The sequence below is a fragment of the Colossoma macropomum genome, unplaced genomic scaffold (genome assembly GCF_904425465.1).
Source record: "Colossoma macropomum unplaced genomic scaffold, Colossoma_macropomum, whole genome shotgun sequence".
NCBI classification, from domain to species: Eukaryota; Metazoa; Chordata; class Actinopteri; order Characiformes; family Serrasalmidae; genus Colossoma; species Colossoma macropomum.
In genome coordinates this window covers 41,917,619-41,939,910 of record NW_023494802.1, presented here as the reverse complement: position 1 = coordinate 41,939,910, position 22,292 = coordinate 41,917,619, and the positions used below count along the sequence as shown (strand labels likewise).

The 22,292-nt window shown below is 41.4% G+C and overlaps 2 protein-coding genes across 2 annotated transcripts in view; both read left to right on the top strand.

The window, feature by feature from the left end:
- Positions 1–3,759, top strand: part of LOC118822816 (dentin sialophosphoprotein-like) — an 8,397-nt gene extending 4,638 nt beyond the window's left edge. Inside the window, exon 4 of the mRNA XM_036592112.1 lies at positions 888–3,759. Within this exon, the coding sequence (XP_036448005.1) occupies positions 888–3,605 (2,718 nt within the window). The 3' untranslated portion in view covers positions 3,606–3,759. The remainder of the gene's footprint in view (positions 1–887) is intronic.
- Positions 3,760–6,783: 3,024 nt separating this feature from the next.
- On the top strand, positions 6,784–16,084 carry LOC118822955. The gene is made up of 11 exons (XM_036592284.1): positions 6,784–6,954; positions 8,574–8,687; positions 9,323–9,424; positions 10,006–10,080; positions 10,212–10,280; positions 10,618–10,647; positions 11,674–11,706; positions 12,153–12,188; positions 13,192–13,227; positions 13,394–13,465; positions 15,395–16,084. Exons 1-11 carry the CDS (start codon positions 6,901–6,903, stop codon positions 15,764–15,766), a joined length of 993 nt encoding a protein of 330 aa, XP_036448177.1. The 5' UTR covers positions 6,784–6,900; the 3' UTR covers positions 15,767–16,084.
- The last annotated feature ends 6,208 nt before the right edge of the window (positions 16,085–22,292 follow it).

Sequence of the window (22,292 nt, the reverse complement as noted above, 5' to 3'; positions counted from 1 at the left end):
AATCGACGTATCAGTGAAAGCACTACAATATTCTGTGTTCAATATTCTGAGTTTCGTAACCTTCTGTTGCATGAATTATTATTATAAAATTTTCTCTAAAAACTTCCTTTTATTGAAAACAAGACTAAACAAACCCAACTTATACTAAAATGTACGACCCAATATTTACAAATACTGTAAATTAATACAATTTCAATGGTATTTGGAATGTATGGTAATAACAGCATCATAATAAGAATTCCTAGTTATGTGATGTCATAAAGTATTTGTCCTTTCAAAGTAAACAACCTTTTTTCCATAATTAATTAGAAAAACACAGGTTTTATCTTCTGTATTACTGCTTTTTAGTAAAATTGAGATAAAGTCATTGTTGCCAAAGGGTAAAGGGTTCTTTTCATAGTGAAATGGTTCTTCAGATTAGTGGAGAGTGTGCTGTAAATGGTTCTATGTAGAACCTTTTTGAAAAGGGTTCTATATAGCACCCAAAAGTGTTCTTCTATTGTTACAAACTTGACATCGTTACCATAGAAGCACCCTTTTTGGTGCAATGTAGAACCACTGTCTTTACTAAACAACCCTTGAAGAACCATCTTCTTAAGAGTGTTTTTGACACTGAGTTTAAAAAATAACTGCAAAGGGGGCAAAACGTTCCTGTCAAAGAGCCACATTTCAAATCAGATAATGAATATTATAAATAACTGGTCATTTTCCGTTCATATTGTTCAGTGGGGCGAGATGATTGGCTGATGTGGCACTGCCCCTCTGAATGACCCCGTGAGGCCGAGTCTGTTGTTTAAGACTAAGTGTGTTTACTGTTATGTTGGCAATACATACAATTAACATAACAATAAGTCCCTTAAATCAGTGTTTATGTATGATGTCATCAGGTTTCCTCTGCTGCCCCTCAGCTGATTGGTGAAAGTTCTTACACCTCAGAAAGTGACATCATAGTGAGAGCGCCCGCAGACTTCGGACGGCCCAATGAGAACGGCCGCAGCGCTGTTACTGTCAGCTTACGGGACGAGAACACCAACGTCTCGGTGGACGTTCTGACCTTCGTCTTCACCACGGAGAGCGTGGACGGCCGGAGCAGCGCGGCGGATGAAAGCAGCGGACTCGGCGATGAAGGAATGCAGGCTGATGAGTCCACAATGACTCGACTCGGTGTAACTGATGAGAAAAACAGCAGATCAGATATTGTTGATGGAGAGAATAAAATGGGTTTTGACAGCAGTGAATCCTCACCAAACACCTCAGCGATTGAAGATAAAGTCAACACAGCCTCAGTAATTTATCCTCCAGACCAAGTAACGACATATTTTAACAGCATTGAAGCTCTACAGAAGGAAATGGATGAGCTCAGTGATGATATCCAGGCTGATGAAGCTTTTATAGCTGTACCACATTCTGGTAAAGCCCGTGAGGAAAGGTCTGGTGTTGCCTCAAATGGTGAGGCAAAGCAAGCCAGTGAAAGCAGCATGAGTCCCAAACCCTTCTACGCAACTGACCATAGGTTTGACCTAAATTCTGAGGTAACATACCAGGACAATTCAACAGTCCTTGACTCTACTGAGTCAAACTCCAGCTTAGAAGACATAGATGCCTCAAACCCAACTGATTCTGGATCAGATAACCACTACAACAGCCCCACAGAGGACCAGACTCTGAGCAAATCCCTTGATGACCCTCAATCAGACAGTGTAGAACTTTCCACCATACTCATCACTGCCCTTCACTCTCTCCTAGGAGACCTTACTGGTCTGAGATCTATTCCTGCTCCTCTAAACCTACAGTCTCTGACCAGCAGGGAGGACACCGCTTCAAGGGAAGCGAAGGGCAAAGGAGCTGAGCCTGGATCAGATTCCATAGATAATCAGAATGTTCACTCACATTCAAGCCCCACTTCAGGTTCTTGGACATTCCAGACAGTCTCACCAATCAGCTCCAGCTCTGAAGAGGAAGAAGGTGATGAGGATAAATCCTCTGTCACTGATGCAACACCCAGCCATACTGTAAGTCCAGTGCCTAGTCCAGAGCCCATGGTGGTAAAGAAGGGTCCTCCAAAGTCTTTCTCCTCAGGTCCGATATATGTCAATGATGGCTGGCCAGCTTCTGACTACTCCAACTCTTTGAACGATTTCAGGCACCACTATGCAGAGTACGAAGAATGGGATCACACAGACAATTCTATCAAATCACACCACCCTGGAACACCAACAGACACAAATACATATCACGAAACAGACGAACAAGATCTGGAACAGGGTCCAACAGAAGAAAACAGTCCAGCATATTCAGGCGAGGCAACAGAGAACAAGGACCTTCCTACAGAGGTCTCAAGAAGTGAGGACAACTCACAAGATGAAGAACAGCTCGAGATGGTGTCTGGTTCTCCAGCATCCAGGGAAGATGTTAACTCTAGTTCCAGCGAGACCAGCAGAGAAACAGCCAAGCAGCTTCCCAAAGCTCCAGAAGCATCTCCCACTGGTGCTGGACCTACCTTGTCTAACAGTCAGGAGAGCACAGAAACCAGTGAAAAGGGAGCCATAACAGTGAGTTCCAGTAGTGAGGAAAGTGTTGAAATGGACTCAGTTGATGACCAGAGTTTAGCACCAGTGGGCTCCAACAGCACAGAGAGCCAGAACAAGACGGACACTCCTGACTGGCCAGGAAAACAGTTAGCCCCTGACACAGATGCTCAGCTTGTGGTGCAGGTTAGTCCTGACATTCAGGCAGCTACTGCTTCGGACAGACAAGGCAAACCTGTAGATCTTACACCTGGATCAAGCTCAGAGGAAGAGTTGGATCCAGTTTCAACAGGTGTGATCTTCAGCCGTGCACCCACGTCCAGTGAGGAGCAGGTGTCTCGAGCAAATGTAGACAACAGTACTGAAATAGTCTCAACTTCCAATGAAGAAGATGCTAATTCTAGTTTGAACCCTGCTATCCCAGGCAACTCCAGCTCAGAAGACAATCCAAATGAAGAATCGTTTTCAAATGAAACCACTGACAGCCCAGGAACCAGTGTGGAGTCGACTCCGGAATTGACTCTTAGCCATGAGTCACTGGACATCACCACAGAGCACCCAACGGTCAACTCAGAATCAGTCTCCATAAGTGCTTCCCTTGTTAGCGATGAGGATCTGTCCAGTGAGATTAGCACACCGAGTCCAAGCGCAGACCCCCAGATCAGTGGGGGCTCAGCTAATAGTGCAGGGCTAGCTGCAGTGGATGCTAATGCTAATGATGCTAACAACAGCGAGGAGTCTCAGGAATCGCAAGACCTTACCTCGTCCACAGTTCCTCCTGTCGCTAGCAGCCCCAGCCGAGCTCCACGTACTGAAAAGAGCAGTGAAGAAGATGACAAACAGGACAGGAAGTCAGACCAGGTGATGGCCAGTCGTTTCCATAGCAACCCCAGGCCTACAGCCACACCTCAGGAAACAGCGGCCAATCCCTGGACAGCTTTTCTTCAAGCCCTGAAAACACACGTGACCAATCGAAGCGTGCAACATGCTGACCACAAAGGCCAGAGATCATGGAGTAACTATGGTCACCATAGCAACAGAGGAAAGAAATCAAGCAGCAGTGAGGAGAGCAAATGAGGGACTTTCACATGAGGGTTATCACAGTACAGTACAGTGCCGTAAACCGCCTTTACCACTTGGCGTCTCACAGCAACACTGACTTTTACTTTTTGGTGGTATTTATACGAGTTCACAGCAATGTTTGTCTTTTCTCTGGGTGCTTCAGGTTGTTTTGGGGTTGAAAAGAAATATAAAATATTTTAAAACTATATAAAAGTAAGTTTTCTTCCAGATATTACATCTACACTGCTGTCCAAGGCTCCTTTTTCTGTTTAAAGAGAAGAAAACTGACCAAAACTGTCCAATCAAAACAAGCTATGCCAGGTTTGCAAGACAAAGCACAGAGTATTAGCGCTCACATTGCCTTGGTTTATTACGTTTATTCATAATGTCTGCATAATTAAATGGTTAACGTGGTAAACAGAGTCATTCAGAGTGGTTTGGTGTGAAACGCTCTGTTCTAGATAAACTTACCGAGTCAGATCTGTTCACAGTGGTGGTGATAGGAACCAGACGTCCACCTCTAAAAGCTCCCTCACAGAAAGTCACTACAGTAAATGGTTATGAATTCACTGCCTGATGACTGAGACACTGTTTTACGATAGTTGTGAGGTAAGATTTGGGCCCAGAATGCAATTTACACTTTCTTTACAGTGAAGCATTTCACACCAAACCACTCGGAATGACTGTTTACGCCTCAGCCACTGGATCATGCTGGAACTTTGAGAATGAAATTAAATGACATCTGTGATATTTGGGAAATATTATGATATTGAATTTTATCAACACTAGTACAACAGAAAAAGTTTGTATCATCCTAAAACTAAAAAAATAAACAAACCTAATTCAACTCTGCCTCACATTTGAGTCAGTTTACTCAGACTGTGTTACCTCAGCATTACATTCAGCTGCTGATGGAGCAGAATTGAAACGTTTCAGTGCAGATTATTTGGGTTTCACTGGAATAAAATCCTCTTTGGATCAAAATGAACTGTTTTTATTCACTGAAATGGACTTTCATTCATTTTGGTCCATTTTACATAAACCAGTTACTTAAAGACGACACAGTTCAGTTCATTCCTGTCAACATACTTTCAGTCTGTCAGTCAAACAACCCTGCAGACTGTAAAGGATCTGGTGGTGAATTGCTGTGAGTGTCAGGTTAATGTTTAGTGATTTGCAGCTGTCATGCTTTCGGTAAACGAACTCAGCAGCTGGTCCTGAAGTGACTGTGACGCTGATGTTTCAGCAGGTCCTGAATGGAGTTACTGTCATTTGGCTGCACTGTTTAAATATAATCGGGTCGTTCTCCATTTGGAGTCTGAATTCAGTTGGATACATTTAAAAAATCAGTTTCTTTAATCCCAAAACTAAACAATCTTAATACGTCCATTAACTTCTCCTGTTATCATAAATACAGACAGGAGCTGAATTCAGTCATGTTCTACAGTCACTGGTGCTGTATGAATATGGTGTAACTCCAGTGACGGTGACTCCAGTTCATTCTGGGTAAAACTGAGGATTCTGTAAACTGGCTGACTCGTTGGCTGATCAGGTGACCTTGTGAACTGTTTAAACTCAGTAATAAAAATGATATTTGTCATTATTTTGACTAAATATTAATTACCCAGCCATTAAAGTTCAAAACAGCAGTGACACATAGACGTTATGAGCTGCCTGATAAACAAAATTATTAATAAATTAATGAGATATAGTGAGTGATGACATAATTAAGTCTTGACCACAGCTTAATAAGGCATGATCTCATTCCCACACCTTACTAAGTCGTGGCCATGACTTAACTATCTTGTTCCCCATGCCTTATTAAGTCATGGTCATGACTTAATTATCTCCTTCCCACGCCTTACTAAGTTGTGGCCACACATTAGGATCTTATTCCCACCAGTTAATACGGCGTGGCCAAATATTATTTTTATTTATACCGGACGTCACCAGCAGGGCTCCGTGCAAACGTGACCTTGACTCGGAGAACATGAAGATCCTAATAAAAGTGTCTGATGCGCTTTGAGCTGTCTGCACATGTTTGTTTACCCACAGCGGAAGCGCTTCTGTTCTAAGAGAAAAGGTCTTAAATCTCCCGATGCTTCATGCAGCCACAGCAGCTTCCTGGCTTTGTGTTCATTCATAGCATCTTCAGGACGGGTTACCATAAAAGCTCTGTGACTGACAGGGACGTATTCCGTCCCCCTCTGTGTCAGCAGCCCACCCAAACCACCGAACCCCACCACATAAATACATTTCACAATCAACACCAATCATACACAAACATTTCAGCAGCAGCATAAATCAGCGTCCAGCTAATTGTAGCCCTTTGACTGGCAATGAATCAGACTCATCCAGAAACAGTGATCCTAAAGTGGGAATTCAACCCATTTTCCCAAATTTCTACATACTTCACTGTTTGAGATGTGATTCAGAGAGGTTTGGTGTGAAATGGTTCAGATGTCTTTACAGTGGTGGTGATACGAACCAGGGGTCGCCATGACTACAACACAAATATAGACATTTTATTTACTATCCAGAACCACCAGTGAACCTACACGAGTCTTCTGAGTTTATATGAATGTTGATGATGAAAATAGTGGAAAATCTGAAATAATAAGTTTTCTTTGGGGACTATTTTGCCTCACAGCGCCCTGCATGTATCCCTCCACCATGAATGGAGTTTAAGTTCTCTAAACTATCATAAAACAGTGTCTCAGTCATCAGGCAGTGAATTCATAACCATTTACTGTAGGAACTTTCTGTGAGGGAGCTTTTAGAGGTGGACGTCTGGTTCCTATCACCACCACTGGTTCTCTAGAATGGAAACTCAATTTTGTAGAAAAATTCTAAAATTCAGTGTAATTCCCCTTTAAAAAGTGAGTCTAACTATAATCTGTGAGACTTTTTTCACTTTGAACTTGATTATTTTTTAAAGTTAAAACAACAAATTTAAAATACAGTGTAACAGGCAGCACAACAGTCTGCATCGCCATGGCAACAACAGAGAGAATTTGTGCTATAATATGTCAAATTGTGAAAAAGAGGATGCAGCTATGTGTTTTTGGAGGAGAGAGAGAGAGCGAGAGAGAGAGAGAGAGAGAGAGAGAGATGAAGGAGGAGTGGGTGGAGGGCAGGGGAAAGGATGAGCAGACTGCTGGGAACTGGGCGCATCTCTAAACCGCTGCACTTCCTCTGAGATGAAAACAGATCTGTCACTCCTACAAACAGAGGTGGGGTGATATAAAGCCTCAGTGTGAGTCTGAGGGTCAGTGCAGCTGTGCCTGTGGATCGTCTACCAGCCCAAACGATGCTGATCTCTGTGGTGCTGACCTGCCTGCTGGGCCTGACCGCGGCCTCTCCGGTGAGTACGCCGCTCTGACCCTCCTAACAGAACAGAGGACTCAGCACTGCTGACTGCACTCAGTTTGTCCTGCAGTTCTTAATTTAATTAGACATGCAAAAGTTTGTGCACCCTTGTCACATTCCATGTTGTTGATTTTCTGAGTGTAAATAAGTAAACACGCAATTTTAATACACAGTATTTAATGCACAGTTTCATTTATGTCGTTGCTGTCAGATCAAAACCTCATACCTCTGAAACAGTTTAACAGAAACAGTGACACGTTATATTTTGTGTTTTTTTTTTTTCTTTCCAATATGTTAAACAAATAAATAGATAAGAAAGCAAATAGACACAGAAACTGTGGGCTAAAATGTGCAGAAACGTGCCACATGTAAAGGGGAACTCCACTGATTTATCAAAATGTCTGCTTGATTCAGTGTGTGAGATGTAAACAGAGTGATTCAGAGTGGTTTGGTGTGAAATGGTTCAGATGTCTTTACAGTGGTGGTGATGGGAACCAGGGGTCGCCATGACTACAACACAAATATAGACATTTTATTTACTATCCAGAACCACCAGTGAACCTACACGAGTCTTCTGAGTTTATATGGAATGTTGATGATGAAAATAGTGGAAAATCTGAAATAATAAGTTTTCTTTGGGGACTATTTTGCCTCACAGCGCCCTGCATGTATCCCTCCACCATGAATGGAGTTTAAGTTTCTCAAAACTATCATAAAACAGTGTCTCAGTCATCAGGCAGTGAATTCATAACCATTTACTGTAGTAACTTTCTGTAGGGAGCTTTTAGAGGTGGACGTCTGGTTCCTATCACCACCACTGTGAACAGTTCTGACTCGGTAAGTTTATCTAGAACAGAGCGTTTCACACCAAACCACTCTGAACCTCTCTGATTACATCTTAACACTGAATCATGCAGAAATTTGGAAATATCAGTGGAGTGTCCCTAAATGTGTCCACTGTTGAGGATGTGTTAACTAATCTGTTTTTACTCAGACAATCAAAACAAACTTTTGCATATGACTGTAAAGCTGCACTGATTACACTGAGCTGACTTGACTCAAATCAGTTCACCATGAATACAGTATTAAATCAGTAATGTTTACGTTTAGCAGTGTTGATGTTTTATCATTGTCGTTACACTTCAGGCTTTTTCAGTGCGCCTGTGTTACAGAGGGCAGTGACTTTGATACCTTAAACGGAATTTTAATCAGGTTTCTGATGAATTATTGCATGTTATGAAGTGTACTGTGTATTTACAGTATGATGGATTAAGCTTACTTGTTTTGATGACGCAGTAATTTTACAAAACTGGCTTATGCGAGGAACATCCACTCATCTGACCACACAAATAGAAACGTCTACAAATTTAATAGGATGCTGTGATTTTCAGTGTCTGTCAGTTCTTATTTGAATGATCTGTGTCTGATTATTATTCCTGGTTTGCTGTATTAAACTGTGTAAAAACACTGATGACATATAACCCAGATGTTCACCCCACAGCTGCTGCATCTTATATTCAAATTACAAATCACCAATTAGACACTAATTAGTATCGAGATAAACACGGCAGACAGGCTGAGTTTAGCAGTGATTTGTGCTGTTTTGTGTGTCAGATTGTTCAGAAGGACGTTTTAGATGACCTGGTCACACAGAGGAGTCTCAACAGGGTCAGCAATCCAGTGGGCCAGCAGACCAACATACCGGTCTACATCCCCCCTCTACTGCCTGTGAGGAAACACTGACCATCTCTCTTTAACACACACCATCATCTATACATTAACGGCAATTTATAACAATTTATACATTTTACAGTACAATTCATACATCAAACACCACACTTTACACATCAAACACCACTCTTTACACATCAAACACCACTCTTTACACATCAAACATCACAGTGCATACATGAAACGCCAAAATGTGTACATTAAACACAATTCATACACCAAACACCACACTTTGTACATCGAACATCACACAATTAATATATCAAACACCTCAATTCATACATTAAACACCATGCTTTGTACATCAAACACCATAATTCATACATCAAACACTACAATTCATACATCAAACCCCATACTTTATACATCAAACACCACAATTCATACATCAAACACCACAATTTATACATCAAACACTACACTTCATACATCAAACACCACAACTCATGTTTCAAACACCACAGCTTATACATAAACAGCATAATTTATGCATTAAACATCACAATTCATACATCAAACATCATGACTCATACATTAAACACTAACATTTACACATTAAAGGACACAATCTGTGCATTAGACACCACATATTGCAGATATGATGAATGCTGTGTTGTTTCTCTCCTCCTCAGGTCACTCCTGCTGTTCCTGCTGTTCAGAGTATTCCAGGTGTTTCAGGTGTTCTTGTAGCTCCAGCGGCTCCCGTTGATGGACAGAGGATCATAGTTGACCAGGTACAAACACTTACACACACACACACACACACACACACACACACACACACACAGACACACACACACACACTCACACACACACACCCACACACACACACACACTCACACACACACACCCACACACACACACACACACACACACACACTCACACACACACACACACACACACCCACACACACCCACACACACCAGTAAGAATCGGTACTGTAGAATCTGATTCAACAAACTTAAATATTGCATTTTTCAGTGCCATAACTTTTGCACAGGTCACACTGTTTTATTTTCCCCGATGTGTTAAATTCAGTAAATAATCAGTAACTGTGTACTAAAATGTGCAGAAGTGTGTCTTGTTTACATTTACAAAATCAACATGCTGTTTGACCAGGGGAATACAAACTTTTGCACATGAATGTATGTGTATCTATATATGATGATAATAAGAAGTCCTAAGTGTATTATATGTGTAAGTCTCTATAAATAGTAAGAATTTAATGATGTGAGTTAAAAAATAATGTAAATGTAAAAAAAAAATGTAAATAATGTAAAAAAATAATAATAAAATAATAATCCTGCTGTTCAGCTTATTCCAGGTGTTCCAGGTGTCCTTGTAGTTCCGGCGGTTCCAGGTGATGGACAGCAGATCGCAGCTGAGCCGGTAGAAACACACACACACCAGTATGATTCAGTGGTGTAGAGTCTGATTCATGATTCTGACTCATGACTCAGAGCAGTGATTCACAGCAGCAGTTTTAGCACTGAGTGGATCTTTTCTGGGCTTTGTTTTAGATGGCAGCACACAGCTCTTCTGAATCAGAGAGCTCTGAGCAAAGCGAATCAGTGGAGACCCTGACACCGGTATAACACACACACACACACACACACACACTAACACACACAGACACACACACACACACACACACACACACACACACACACTAACACACTAACACACACAGACACACACACACACACACACACACACACTAACACACACACACACACACACACACACACACTAACACACACAGACATCAACATGTACATATATATATATATATATATAGTTATATGTCATTGTCTTGGTTCTGTATGTTTTCCATGTTTTCTCTTTTTTTCTATGAAGTCTTTTTGTGCTGAAATGTAAACCAAACTGCCCTCAGTGATGCGTCGACTGTTTCTCCTTCCTCCTCAGCTCCCTCTAGAAAACACCTCAGAGACATCAGTAAGTTCCTCTGAAGCTCCTCAGCGCTGGGGCTGATCAGCGTCTCTCTAAAGCTCTTCTGTTCACTGCTGTCTGTGAATCAGCGCTCATCACAGCACTGCTCTGACCTGAACGGCCAGCTTCATGATCTTAAATCTCACACCTAACCCCTTTATAATCTCCGGTTTATCTCACACTGAGGCTTATTATCCAGTAACTACAGGGACTTCAGTACAAACTGGCTGAGCTATTAGATTATAGAAGTGTAACAACACTTTGGGCCCACCGGTGGGCTCTGGACATTTAGGGGTCAATTCTATTCTTGCTTTTTTCTGGCTTGTTATAAAAATGTTATGCATGTTTCCTATTTATGATTATATACAGTACTGTGGGAAAGTTTTAGGTACCTGAGAAAATAAAAAGCTGTTTATCTGGTCAGTAAGTGTTTATTTAGACTAAAAGCAGATAACATTAATAGAGTAAGTAGTGATCAGTATTATTATATTAATCAATACCCGCTTTAGCTAATCAATAATTCATTATGATAAATCAGGAGCAGCTGATGGAGTTTAATAAATATACATGATGAATAAAGAAATCTGGAACCAAACTTTGCTCTTCCAACTAGCACACAAGACATCAATCAATCAATCAATCAATCAATCAATCAACCTTTACTTAAACCTTCATATGAGGGAGACCCTGATATACAATGTAGCTGAGCCAACACAGAAATCAGGGGTTTAAAAACATATCAAATCTTAAAAAAAGTAATAATAATAATCATAATAGTAAATTTAACAGTAAAAAAAACAGTAATAGTAAAAAATTAATTAAATAAGCCATTAAAAATGCAACAGTATGATTAGGGATCAAATAGGGTAAAATAATAATTTATTAATGAAATAAATAAAGGAATAGAAGATGTAAAACTAAATGACCAACTTTTCAAAATACAAAATTCCTGTAACTTTTCTCTTTATTTGTATTTATTATTGATTAATCCGTTTCAGGATGTTTATCTCGGCTGTGTGTTGTGTTTTTCAGGATTCAGCGTCTGATCCAGACACCTCTGAGCAGGTACACTCACTGCTATCACTGACCCTTTACTGACCACAGCAGAACACTGACCAGTCAAGAAGCACTGAGGTTAAAAACATGCAGTTTCAGCAGCCAATCAGCAGCCTAGATTCCTGAAGGAGCGTGTTTATTGGCTCACAGATGCCAGTAACCCTGCCTGCTTATTGAAGTTTGGTGCTGAGTGATATGAAGTGTGTCTATAGTGTTGATTTAACTCGGTCGCTGCTGTTAAAGTATTAATATCCATACGCAGATGGCGTACCCATATGGCGCAGCACCACTGACTGACTGTTCAGCTGTTTTGTTCCCTTTTCTTACTGTTTTAATGCTTTATTGATTCTCCCTTTTACTTTAATTACAAATATTGTTCAACTTTAAGTTCTTTTTCTGCCATAAATTTTTATTCCTGAATGACATCCTGATCCCTCTCTTCTCTCCATCCTCAGACGTCTGAATCTCAGAATGTGACCTCGGAGGACACGGTAAGTTAACGGCTCTGAACCTCCACTGCCTTCAAACAAGGACTTATAACTTACTTAAAGGGGAAATCCCACCGTAAATCAGTGTGTGAAATGTAATCAGAGAGATTCAGGGTGGTTTGGTGTGAAATGGTTCAGATGTCTAATTTGCCTCACAGCGCCCTGCATGTATCCCTCCACCATGAATGGAATTTAAGTTCTCTAAACTATCATAAAACAGTGTCTCAGTCATCAGGCAGTGAATTCATAACCATTTCATGTAGGAACTTTCTGTGAGGAGCTTTTAGAGGTGGACGTCTGGTTCCTATCACCACCACTGTGAGCAGTTCTGACTCGGTAAGTTTATCTAGAACAGAGCGTTTCACACCAAACCACTCTGAACCTCTCTGAACCTCTCTGAACGACTCTGAACCACTCTGAACTACTCCGAACCACTCTGAACCTCTCTAAACCTCTCTGAACGACTCTGAACGACTCTGAACCACTCTGAACGACTCTGAACCACTCTGAATGACTCTGAACCACTCTGGATGACTCTGAACCGCTCTGAATGACTCTGAACCACTCTGAACCACTCTGAACGACTCTGAACCACTCTGGATGACTCTGAACCACCCTGAACGACTCTGAACCACCCTGAACGACTCTGAACCACTCTGAATGACTCTGAACCACTCTGAACCGCTCTGAACCACTCTGAATGACTCTGAACCACTCTAAATGACTCTGAACCACTCTAAATGACTCTGAACCGCTCTGAATGACTCTGAACCACTCTGAATGACTCTGTTATTATGTTAATGAGTGAAATATGTAGAAATGTTGAAATTCCTCTTTAAATTCTTAGTTCTTTTTAAAACAGTAGGTTACTCTAATGTGATAAACCTGTGTACCTTTTTAAATGTTCAGTGTTTTGTGTGTTTTGGGCTTCGGCCCACTGCCAGCACTGCACTTTGGCCCCAAAGTTTTGGCACCCCTGCGCTAACCCATCTCCGCTTTGTTTCAGACATCTGAGGAGACCCCCAGTCCGCTGCACGTTCAGGTAAAGACCGCTCATACAGAGAGCTCAGGTGTTTTACCTGTGTGTGTTCTAAAATTACGTTTTAATTCACCTGAGTGTGTGTGTGTGTGTGTGTATTGTATGTGTGTGTGTGCGTGTGTGTGTGTGTGTGTGTGTGTGTGTATTGTATGTGTGTGTGTGTGTTTAGCTGGCACAGCAGACTGGTCTGGATGGAGATTTGGGGGATGACAGTCAGGGCAGTGAGGAGAGCGTTCGCCGGGTAAGATTCTGTCTCACAAGGAGAAAACTGGTTTGCAGCCAAGTTTTTCTGTTTTATTTACGCTTTAGAATAATTTATAATAAAGTCTACACAGTAAGAAAGAAAACATTTTTATTGTTGACAAAATCTGCTTTCAATAGGAAAACAAATCAAACCAGGTTACATAATCTCGCTAAAATGATTGCAGTGTGTAGGAAACGGTGCTGTATCTGCCACGAAACCCAGCAGCAGAGGATGTTTGATCATCCTAGACAGTGAAGACTCGTCTGTAATGAAAGGCTGATCATGTGAAGACGTGTTGAACCTGTTACTCTAGCACAGTGCAGTGCAGCTAATAACCAGACTGACTCTGACTTAGACTCGCACCCTGAAGACTCACACCCTAAAGACTCGAGACTCTGACTTAGACTCGCACCCTAAAGACTCACACCCTAAAGACTTGAGACTCTGACTTAGACTAGCACCCTAAAGACTCACACCCTAAAGACTCACACCCTAAAGACTCGAGACTCTGACTTAGACTCGCACCCTAAAGACTCACACCCTAAAGACTCGAGACTCTGACTTAGACTCGCACCCTAAAGACTCACACCCTAAAGACTCGAGACTCTGACTTAGACTAGCACCCTAAAGACTCACACCCTAAAGACTCACACCCTAAAGACTCGAGACTCTGACTTAGACTAGCACCCTAAAGACTCACACCCTAAAGACTCGAGACTCTGACTTAGACTAGCACCCTAAAGACTCACACCCTAAAGACTCACACCCTAAAGACTCGAGACTCTGACTTAGACTCGCACCCTAAAGACTCACACCCTAAAGACTCGAGACTCTAACTTAGACTCGCACCCTAAAGACTCACACCCTAAAGACTCGAGACTCTGACTTAGACTCACACCCTAAAGACTCACACCCTAAAGACTCGAGACTCTGACTTAGACTAGCACCCTAAAGACTCACACCCTAAAGACTCGAGACTCTGACTTAGACTAGCACCCTAAAGACTCACACCCTAAAGACTCACACCCTAAAGACTCGAGACTCTGACTTAGACTAGCACCCTAAAGACTCACACCCTAAAGACTCACACCCTAAAGACTCGAGACTCTGACTTAGACTCGCACCCTAAAGACTCACACCCTAAAGACTCACACCCTAAAGACTCGAGACTCTGACTTAGACTCACACCCTAAAGACTCGAGACTCTGACTTAGACTCACACCCTAAAGACTCGAGACTTTGACTTAGACTCACACCCTAAAGACTTGAGACTCTGACTTAGACTAGCACCCTAAAGACTCGAGACTTTGACTTAGACTCACACCCTAAAGACTCGAGACTTTGACTTAGACTCACACCCTAAAGACTCGAGACTCTGACTTAGACTCACACCCTAAAGACTCACACCCTAAAGACTCACACCCTAAAGACTCGAGACTTTGACTTAGACTCACACCCTAAAGACTCGAGGCTTTGACTTAGACTCGCACCCTAAAGACTCACACCCTAAAGACTCGAGACTCTGACTTAGACTAGCACCCTAAAGACTCGAGACTCTGACTTAGACTCGCACCCTAAAGACTCAAGACTTTGACTTAGACTCACACCCTAAAGACTCGAGACTCTAACTTAGACTCACACCCTAAAGACTCGAGACTTTGACTTAGACTCACACCCTAAAGACTCGACTCTGACTTAGACTCACACCCTAAAGACTCGAGACTCTGACTTAGACTCACACCCTAAAGACTTGAGACTTCGACTCAAACTCAGACACAGTTAAACACAGTTAAAGTTCCCTCACCAAAGGAAAGCATTAAATCTTCGTTTCCTCTGATAAGGAGGATCTTATCATTAAGCGTTTGTCTAAAGGAAGCTGGTGTTTTCGCCCAGCAGGCTGATGTTTGTGCTGTTTCTCCTCCTCAGAGTTGGCTTCGCGCTTTCAGACGCAACTTTCATCAGCAGGTTTATGGTGGAATCGTCCTGGAAGGTGTGGCTACGTCCCGACCTTCCACTGGAGTTGCTACAGGTGTAACCGTGGGCAACAGACCAACAGTAGCACCCACGCTGAGCGCTCCAGCTCCAACGACGCCGGCTACGGAGACGGACAGCGTGGTCAGCGAGAGCATCGAGAGCAAAGAGGAGGCGGAGCTTCAGGAATGGCGCGAGTGCAGTGAGACGACGGATAACGGTGACTGTATACCGCACGGAGCCGTTAACGCCGACGGCAAGATCGAAAATGATCTACACCATGGGGCGCTACGATTCGACGAGGACCATGGTCACATGACCATCTGACCAGTTCAGAAGATCAAGACATCCTCCTTAATACTACACTACCCACAAACCCCTCAAAATACCTTTAACACTGCACTACCCACAAACCCCTCAAAATACCTTTAACACTACACTACCCAGAAACCCCTCAAAATACCTTTAACACTACACTACCCACAAACCCCTCAAAATACCTTTAACACTGCACTACCCACAAACCCCTCAAAATACCTTTAACACTACACTACCCAGAAACCCCTCAAAATACCTTTAACACTACACTACCCAGAAACCCCTCAAAATACCCTTAACACTACACTACCCAGAAACCCCTCAAAATACCTTTAACACTACACTACCCAGAAACCCCTCAAAATACCCTTAACACTACACTACCCAGAAACCCCTCAAAATTCCTTTAACACTACACTACCCAGAAACCCCTCAAAATACCTTTAACACTACACTACCCACAAACCCCTCACTAACTTTAACACTACACTACCCACAAACCCCTCACTAACTTTAACACTACACTACCCACAAACCCCTCACTAACTTTAACACTACATTACCCACAAATCTCTCACTGTAATTTTAAAGGGGAACTCCTTTGATTTTTTTAAATTGTCTGCATAATTAAACAGTTGAGATGTAAACAGAGTCATTCAGAACTACTTCTAGATAAACTTGCCGAGTCAGAACTGTTCACAGTGGTGGTGATAGGAACCAGACGTCCACCTCTAAAAGCTCCCTCACAGAAAGTTCCTACATGAAATGGTTATGAATTCACTGCCTGATGACTGAGACACTGTTTTATGATAGTTTAGAGAACTTAAACTCCATTCATGGTGGAGGGATACATGCAGGGCGCTGTGAGGCAAAATAGTCCCCAAAGAAAACTTATTATTTCAGATTTTCCACTATTTTCATCATCAACATTCATATAAACTCAGAAGACTCGTGTAGGTTCACTGGTGGTTCTGGATAGTAAATAAAATGTCTATATCTGTGTTGTAGTCATGGCGACCCCTGGTTCCTATCACCACCACTGTAAAGACATCTGAACCATTTCACACCAAACCACTCTGAATCACTCTGATTACACCTCACACACTGAGTTATGGAGGAGTTTTGGAAAATCGGTGGTGTTCCCTTTTAACACATTCACTACCTGCGACACCGTCACGTCTTCTTGATTACATTAATGAAAGTATCAGATGATCTAACCTTTGAGTGAGTGATTGTGGAGAGAACAGAAAGCCAGAGCACATTAGCAGAATGTAGCGCCCCATTTCAGTGGCTTTAACTCGCCCTCATCCTCTGCAGCCCAGCACTCGGATGTGCGTCACACCGGCGTGTCCACGGCAGCAGAAGGGAGGGGACAGTGAGGAGTGGACAGCTCAAACAGAGCGAACTTAGCATTCCGCTAATTTTGCCTCGGCGTGCTAATCATCTAGCCGTGCAAACCTTTTAATGCAGAGCACATTTTTGAGAACTTTGAAGAAAATATATTTAAAATTATGAATAATTGCTTTGCCTGACTATAAACTTTGGCCTAGTACCTTTATTGCTGCTGTTGTTAGCCATGTGGCCTTTAGCATGCCTTGTATAGCATCAAGTAAACAGATGCGACCTAAAGTGCAGCAAATCCAACATCATTAATGTGGAAAAATAAGCATTTTAAATAGTTTACTGCTTTGGCTTTTATACAAAACCCATTTTTTGAGTTTGAAGAGGAAATTGTGTCAGATGGCAGTGATTTCTAGGCAAGTTCTGCTGCTGAGGTCGACACTTCTGTTCTCTCGGCCCTCCGAGGGCTCAACTCGAGCTAACAGAGTAATGGAATGGCCTTTGAGCGCGTCGCTGTGGATCCCCTCAAGGGGAAACGAGAGGCCAAGTGGACGAGGGGCAGTTAAACGCAGTACTGAAATGGCCAGTATTTCATTTGTAATTCACTGTTACTCACTAATTATACACTGTGAAGTCATTATTATCATTTTATACAGTATTTATAACCCAAACACTGTTTAAAACATGTTTAATGTCTTTACTAACCCTTTATTTTATAGTACAGATAATCAATCATATCTAATGTGCACTTTATATGAATGCCACAGACTTAAGTGTGACTGTACTCATATTAACCTTTCACTAACGTCAACTAGTTTATAACTATTTTCAAAAACAGTTGTAAAGCAGCTAAACTATCACACATATTAAAGGGCCCATATTGTGAATTTTCACCACTTTTGGTAAATAAAAATGTGATATGGCACATAAACACTGATTACAGGATATGGAAACTAAGCTGAGAACAGCCCATTTTCAACTCTTTGTTTTTGTGATGTCACAACCAGCATATTTACCTATACCTGCCTATTCAGCCTGCAGCAGTTTAGCTCCGCCTACTTCCACTGAAGTAATAAGGAGTGTTTCAGCCCAGACTGCTTTTTGAATGAGACACAATACAGCACAGCCAATCAGAACAGAGCTCATTTACATATACAGTCATATGCACAAGTTTAGGAGGTTAAATTCCAAGTGAAAATAAGTCAACAGAGAGCCAGTCCTGAACACTTTACAGCACAATTACTTTCACAATTACACAATTACTGTTTAACTGCTGAGGTTAACATGAGGTGGGGGGTGGGGGGGGGGCATACAGAGCAAAAGTTCTGGCACATTTTATATTTGGTTTTACTTGAAGGGAGTCTATATGACACATTCATAACATCTTATAAATGAACATTCGTAAAGTATACATGCTTTACATGATATTAATATGGACTACCATGTAATTTTACTGACAGACCTTTTTCAAAATTAAAGTCCCCATTTTTTATTTTGAAAATCTGTAATTAACACAGGTTAATTGACGCTGAGGCTAAATGTTGAACTGTGATCCCAAAAATTAATCAGTTCTGTTTTGTCTTTATGTCAAAAGTGATGGAAGTTAACCCCACTGAAATGCATGTTATACATATAGTATTGTACATATATTATTCTATAAACAATAATCAAAAAGAAGTTGAAAGCATAGGCAACACATGCCTGAGTGTCAGAGCACTTAATGACCAAAGGGATAAAGCGAGGTCATTTTTATTTCAGCTGTCCAGGAATGAGGCTTTTTACATATACTTAAAAAAAAAGACTTTTATTTTGGAAAAAGGCATCAGTAAAATGACATAGTAGCCCATATTAATACCATGTAAAACATGTACACTGTATGATGTGGATTTAAACCTTCATGAAGTGTTTATGTAAGATGGAACACTGTTTAATTAAAGTGTTTTATATTTATATTTCACATTTAATCTATAATAAACAGAAATTATGCACTAAAATGTGCAAAAAGGCGCCATGTTTAAGTGCGTCTCTGTAGAGGATGTGTAACATAAATCAACAGAACAGGTCATTTGACTGGGGGGTGTTTTTTTGCATGACTGTATTGGTCTTAAAGGCACAGTAACAGAATCAGCCTGTTTAAGAGCTGAAGAGATCATGTAAAACTGAATTATGACTGTTTTTGGTAAATAAAACACCACAGATGTTATGAGTGGTGGTAAAAACTCAAATCCAGGAGAAATGTAGGATATGGGCTCTTTAATCCGTCCTCACTTCAGTGCTTTATTCTTTCCAGCCTCAAAATAATCAACAACAAACCTCTCTATATTTTCCTCTGCTGGTGTGATCTGTCTCCGTTATGACCGTTATCATTAGTGGGTGTGTGTGTGTGTGTGTGTGTGTGTATGACAGGGTGTGTGTGTGTGTGAGTGTGTGTGCGTGTGTGTGTGTGTGTATGACGGGGTGTGTGTGTGTGTGTGTGTGTGTGTGTGTATGACGGGGTGTGTGTGTGTGTGTGTGTGTGTGTGTGTGTGTGTGTGTGTGTGTGTGTGTGTGTGTGTGTGTATGACGGGGTGTGTGTGTGTGTGTGTGTGTGTGTGTGTATGACGGGGTGTGTGGTGATGATATGTGATCAGATAAACAGAGTGGATGGCTAAGCTGTAGTTTAGAACAGACGCTCCTCAAAATAGAGGAGAAACTTTAACCCTTTCATGTGTGAATCGAGCCTCCTGATTTGAGTTTCAGCAAAACTGTGATTAACACTGTGTGTTTTGGAGGACAGTGTGTGCGTGTGTGTGTGTGTGTGTGTGTGTTTGTCTCTGTGTGTGTGTGTGTGTTTGTGTGTGTGTGTGTGTTTGTCTCTGTGTGTGTGTGTGTGTTTGTGTGTGTGTGTGTGTGTGTGTGTGTGTTTGTCTCTGTGTGTGTGTGTGTGTTTGTGTGTTTGTGTCTGTGTGTGTGTTTGTCTCTGTGTGTGTGTTTGTGTGTGTGTGTGTGTGTTTGTCTCTCCCTGTGTGTGTGTGTGTGTGTGTGTGTGTGTGTGTGTGTGTTTGTCTCTCTCTGTGTGTGTGTGTGTGTGTGTGTGTTTGTCTGTGTGTGTGTGTGTGTGTGTGTGTGTGTGTGTGTGTGTGTTTGTCTCTCTGTGTGTGTGTGTGTGTGTGTGTGTGTTTGTCTGTGTGTGTGTGTGTGTGTGTGTGTGTGTGTGTGTGTGCGCGGTGTGAAAGTTCCTCATGAAGGCTGAAACCAGCAGCTGTGCGGTAATAATATCCACAGAGGAGGTAAATGCGGTGTTTGGCTGAAGGTGTGCTCTGCTTTGAAATGGTAAGTGTGGTTTGGGAGAGGTGTGCACTGTGATTCACACGCTGACCACACCGACCTGTTTACCAACAGGAAACGACCGCAGAGCTCTGAGTCACACGCCAAACACAGCTCCTCTGACAGCAGAGAGAAGATGACCTGTTTCTGAAAGTATTTCTGAAGCGTGTTATCTGAAGCGCACAACATAACTCTCTAAAATCATCTTAGAGCCGTAACTGTACAGGAGGAGCTGTACAGCTTAGAGCTGTTCTGTTGGTTCATTCATCATCACATTTTCTCACAGTGAGTGTGTTTACATGTCCTCAATAATCTGATCATAATCAGATTTCTGTAGTTATCTGATTATTCAAATGCTCATGTAAACACCATACTCTGATCTAGAAATCTGATTAAGAAATCTGATAAAGAGGCTGGACTTCAGCTCAGTAATCAGATTTCTCAGTGCATGTAAACTCTTACTCTGATTTCTTTCGGATCTCTCAGACTGAGCATGTGCAAAAACAGACCGTAAATTACACCTCTGGAGCGACACTGAAACCGACTACATGCCTGACGAATGAAGGATTTAAATATTCTTCTTCTTCTAGATGATGTATGTTCATATTTTCAGAAGTTTGAGTTTAACGTTACATTTACGTCTCGTCTTCTTCTGTGGGTTTATTGGCTGGTAGTAAAGCAGAAATCTGTTTATAATTTTCCACTGGGTGTTTTTAAAATCTTGTACATTAAAACCAGTGAAATGTGCTGACATTATTGTCCATGGTCATCAGTCGTACACTACAGATACGTCATGATCACAATGGCCTTTAGGGGTTGAAACTCAAGGCCAAGACCACTAGGGGGCTCCACTAGTGTGACAGTGAATCAAATAATAGTAAAGGCAACTGAACAACATGCTTACATTGAATGACATTTGTCTTTCAGTATCTGTAGTTCTGCAAGGAATTTGAGTCAGACTGTCTCTAATGTCACCTTTGAGACTTTCATACAGCCACAGACTTACAGACCGCTAGCCAGCATTGGCCTGTGGTCACTGTGCTTAGGCTAGCCTGTAGAAACGCTGATGGAGAGAGACTGACGTGTGTGTGATTGTTAAAGTGTTGAATGGTCTTCTGTCCGTATGACTGAGTGTTTGTTTATTTGTTTGTTCAGGACTGTTCCGCCCACTGTTTATGTGTGTATGTTCATTATTTATATACTCACTTCATTCACTGGGAATTCAACTTCACTCAGTTTGGTTTTTCTGAATAATATGTATCTAATTCACTTACAAAGTAATTAATTAACTGAATAAATGAGTGTTAAAATAAAGATTAATAGACTCAGTTTGGTTTTTAATGACTGCACATACACACACACACACACACACACACACACACATACACACACACACACACACACACACACACACATACATACACACACACATATACATATACACACACACACACACACACACACATACATACACACACACATATACATATACACACATGCATAAAACACAGTTGTACTGAAAAAAGAGGGTCAGTCAATAAACAAACTAGCAAACAAATAAATACTTAAATAAATCCATAACTATATTCCTGATTAAGTTATATAGATGGAAAGCCTATGTTTGATTTCTCTGAAGACATAAACAAACAAACAACAAACAACTACACAAATACAAACACTTTTAAACTAGCAAAATAAATAAATCAACCAACTAAATAAATATAAAATAAAAGAAGTTGTACAGATTAACAGTCTCGGATGTTTTCAATGAATGCATACACAAACTCACATAAACACACAAATACACACATACCTGCACACACACACTCACATACACATACACACACACACACACGCACACACGCACATACTCACATACACATACATA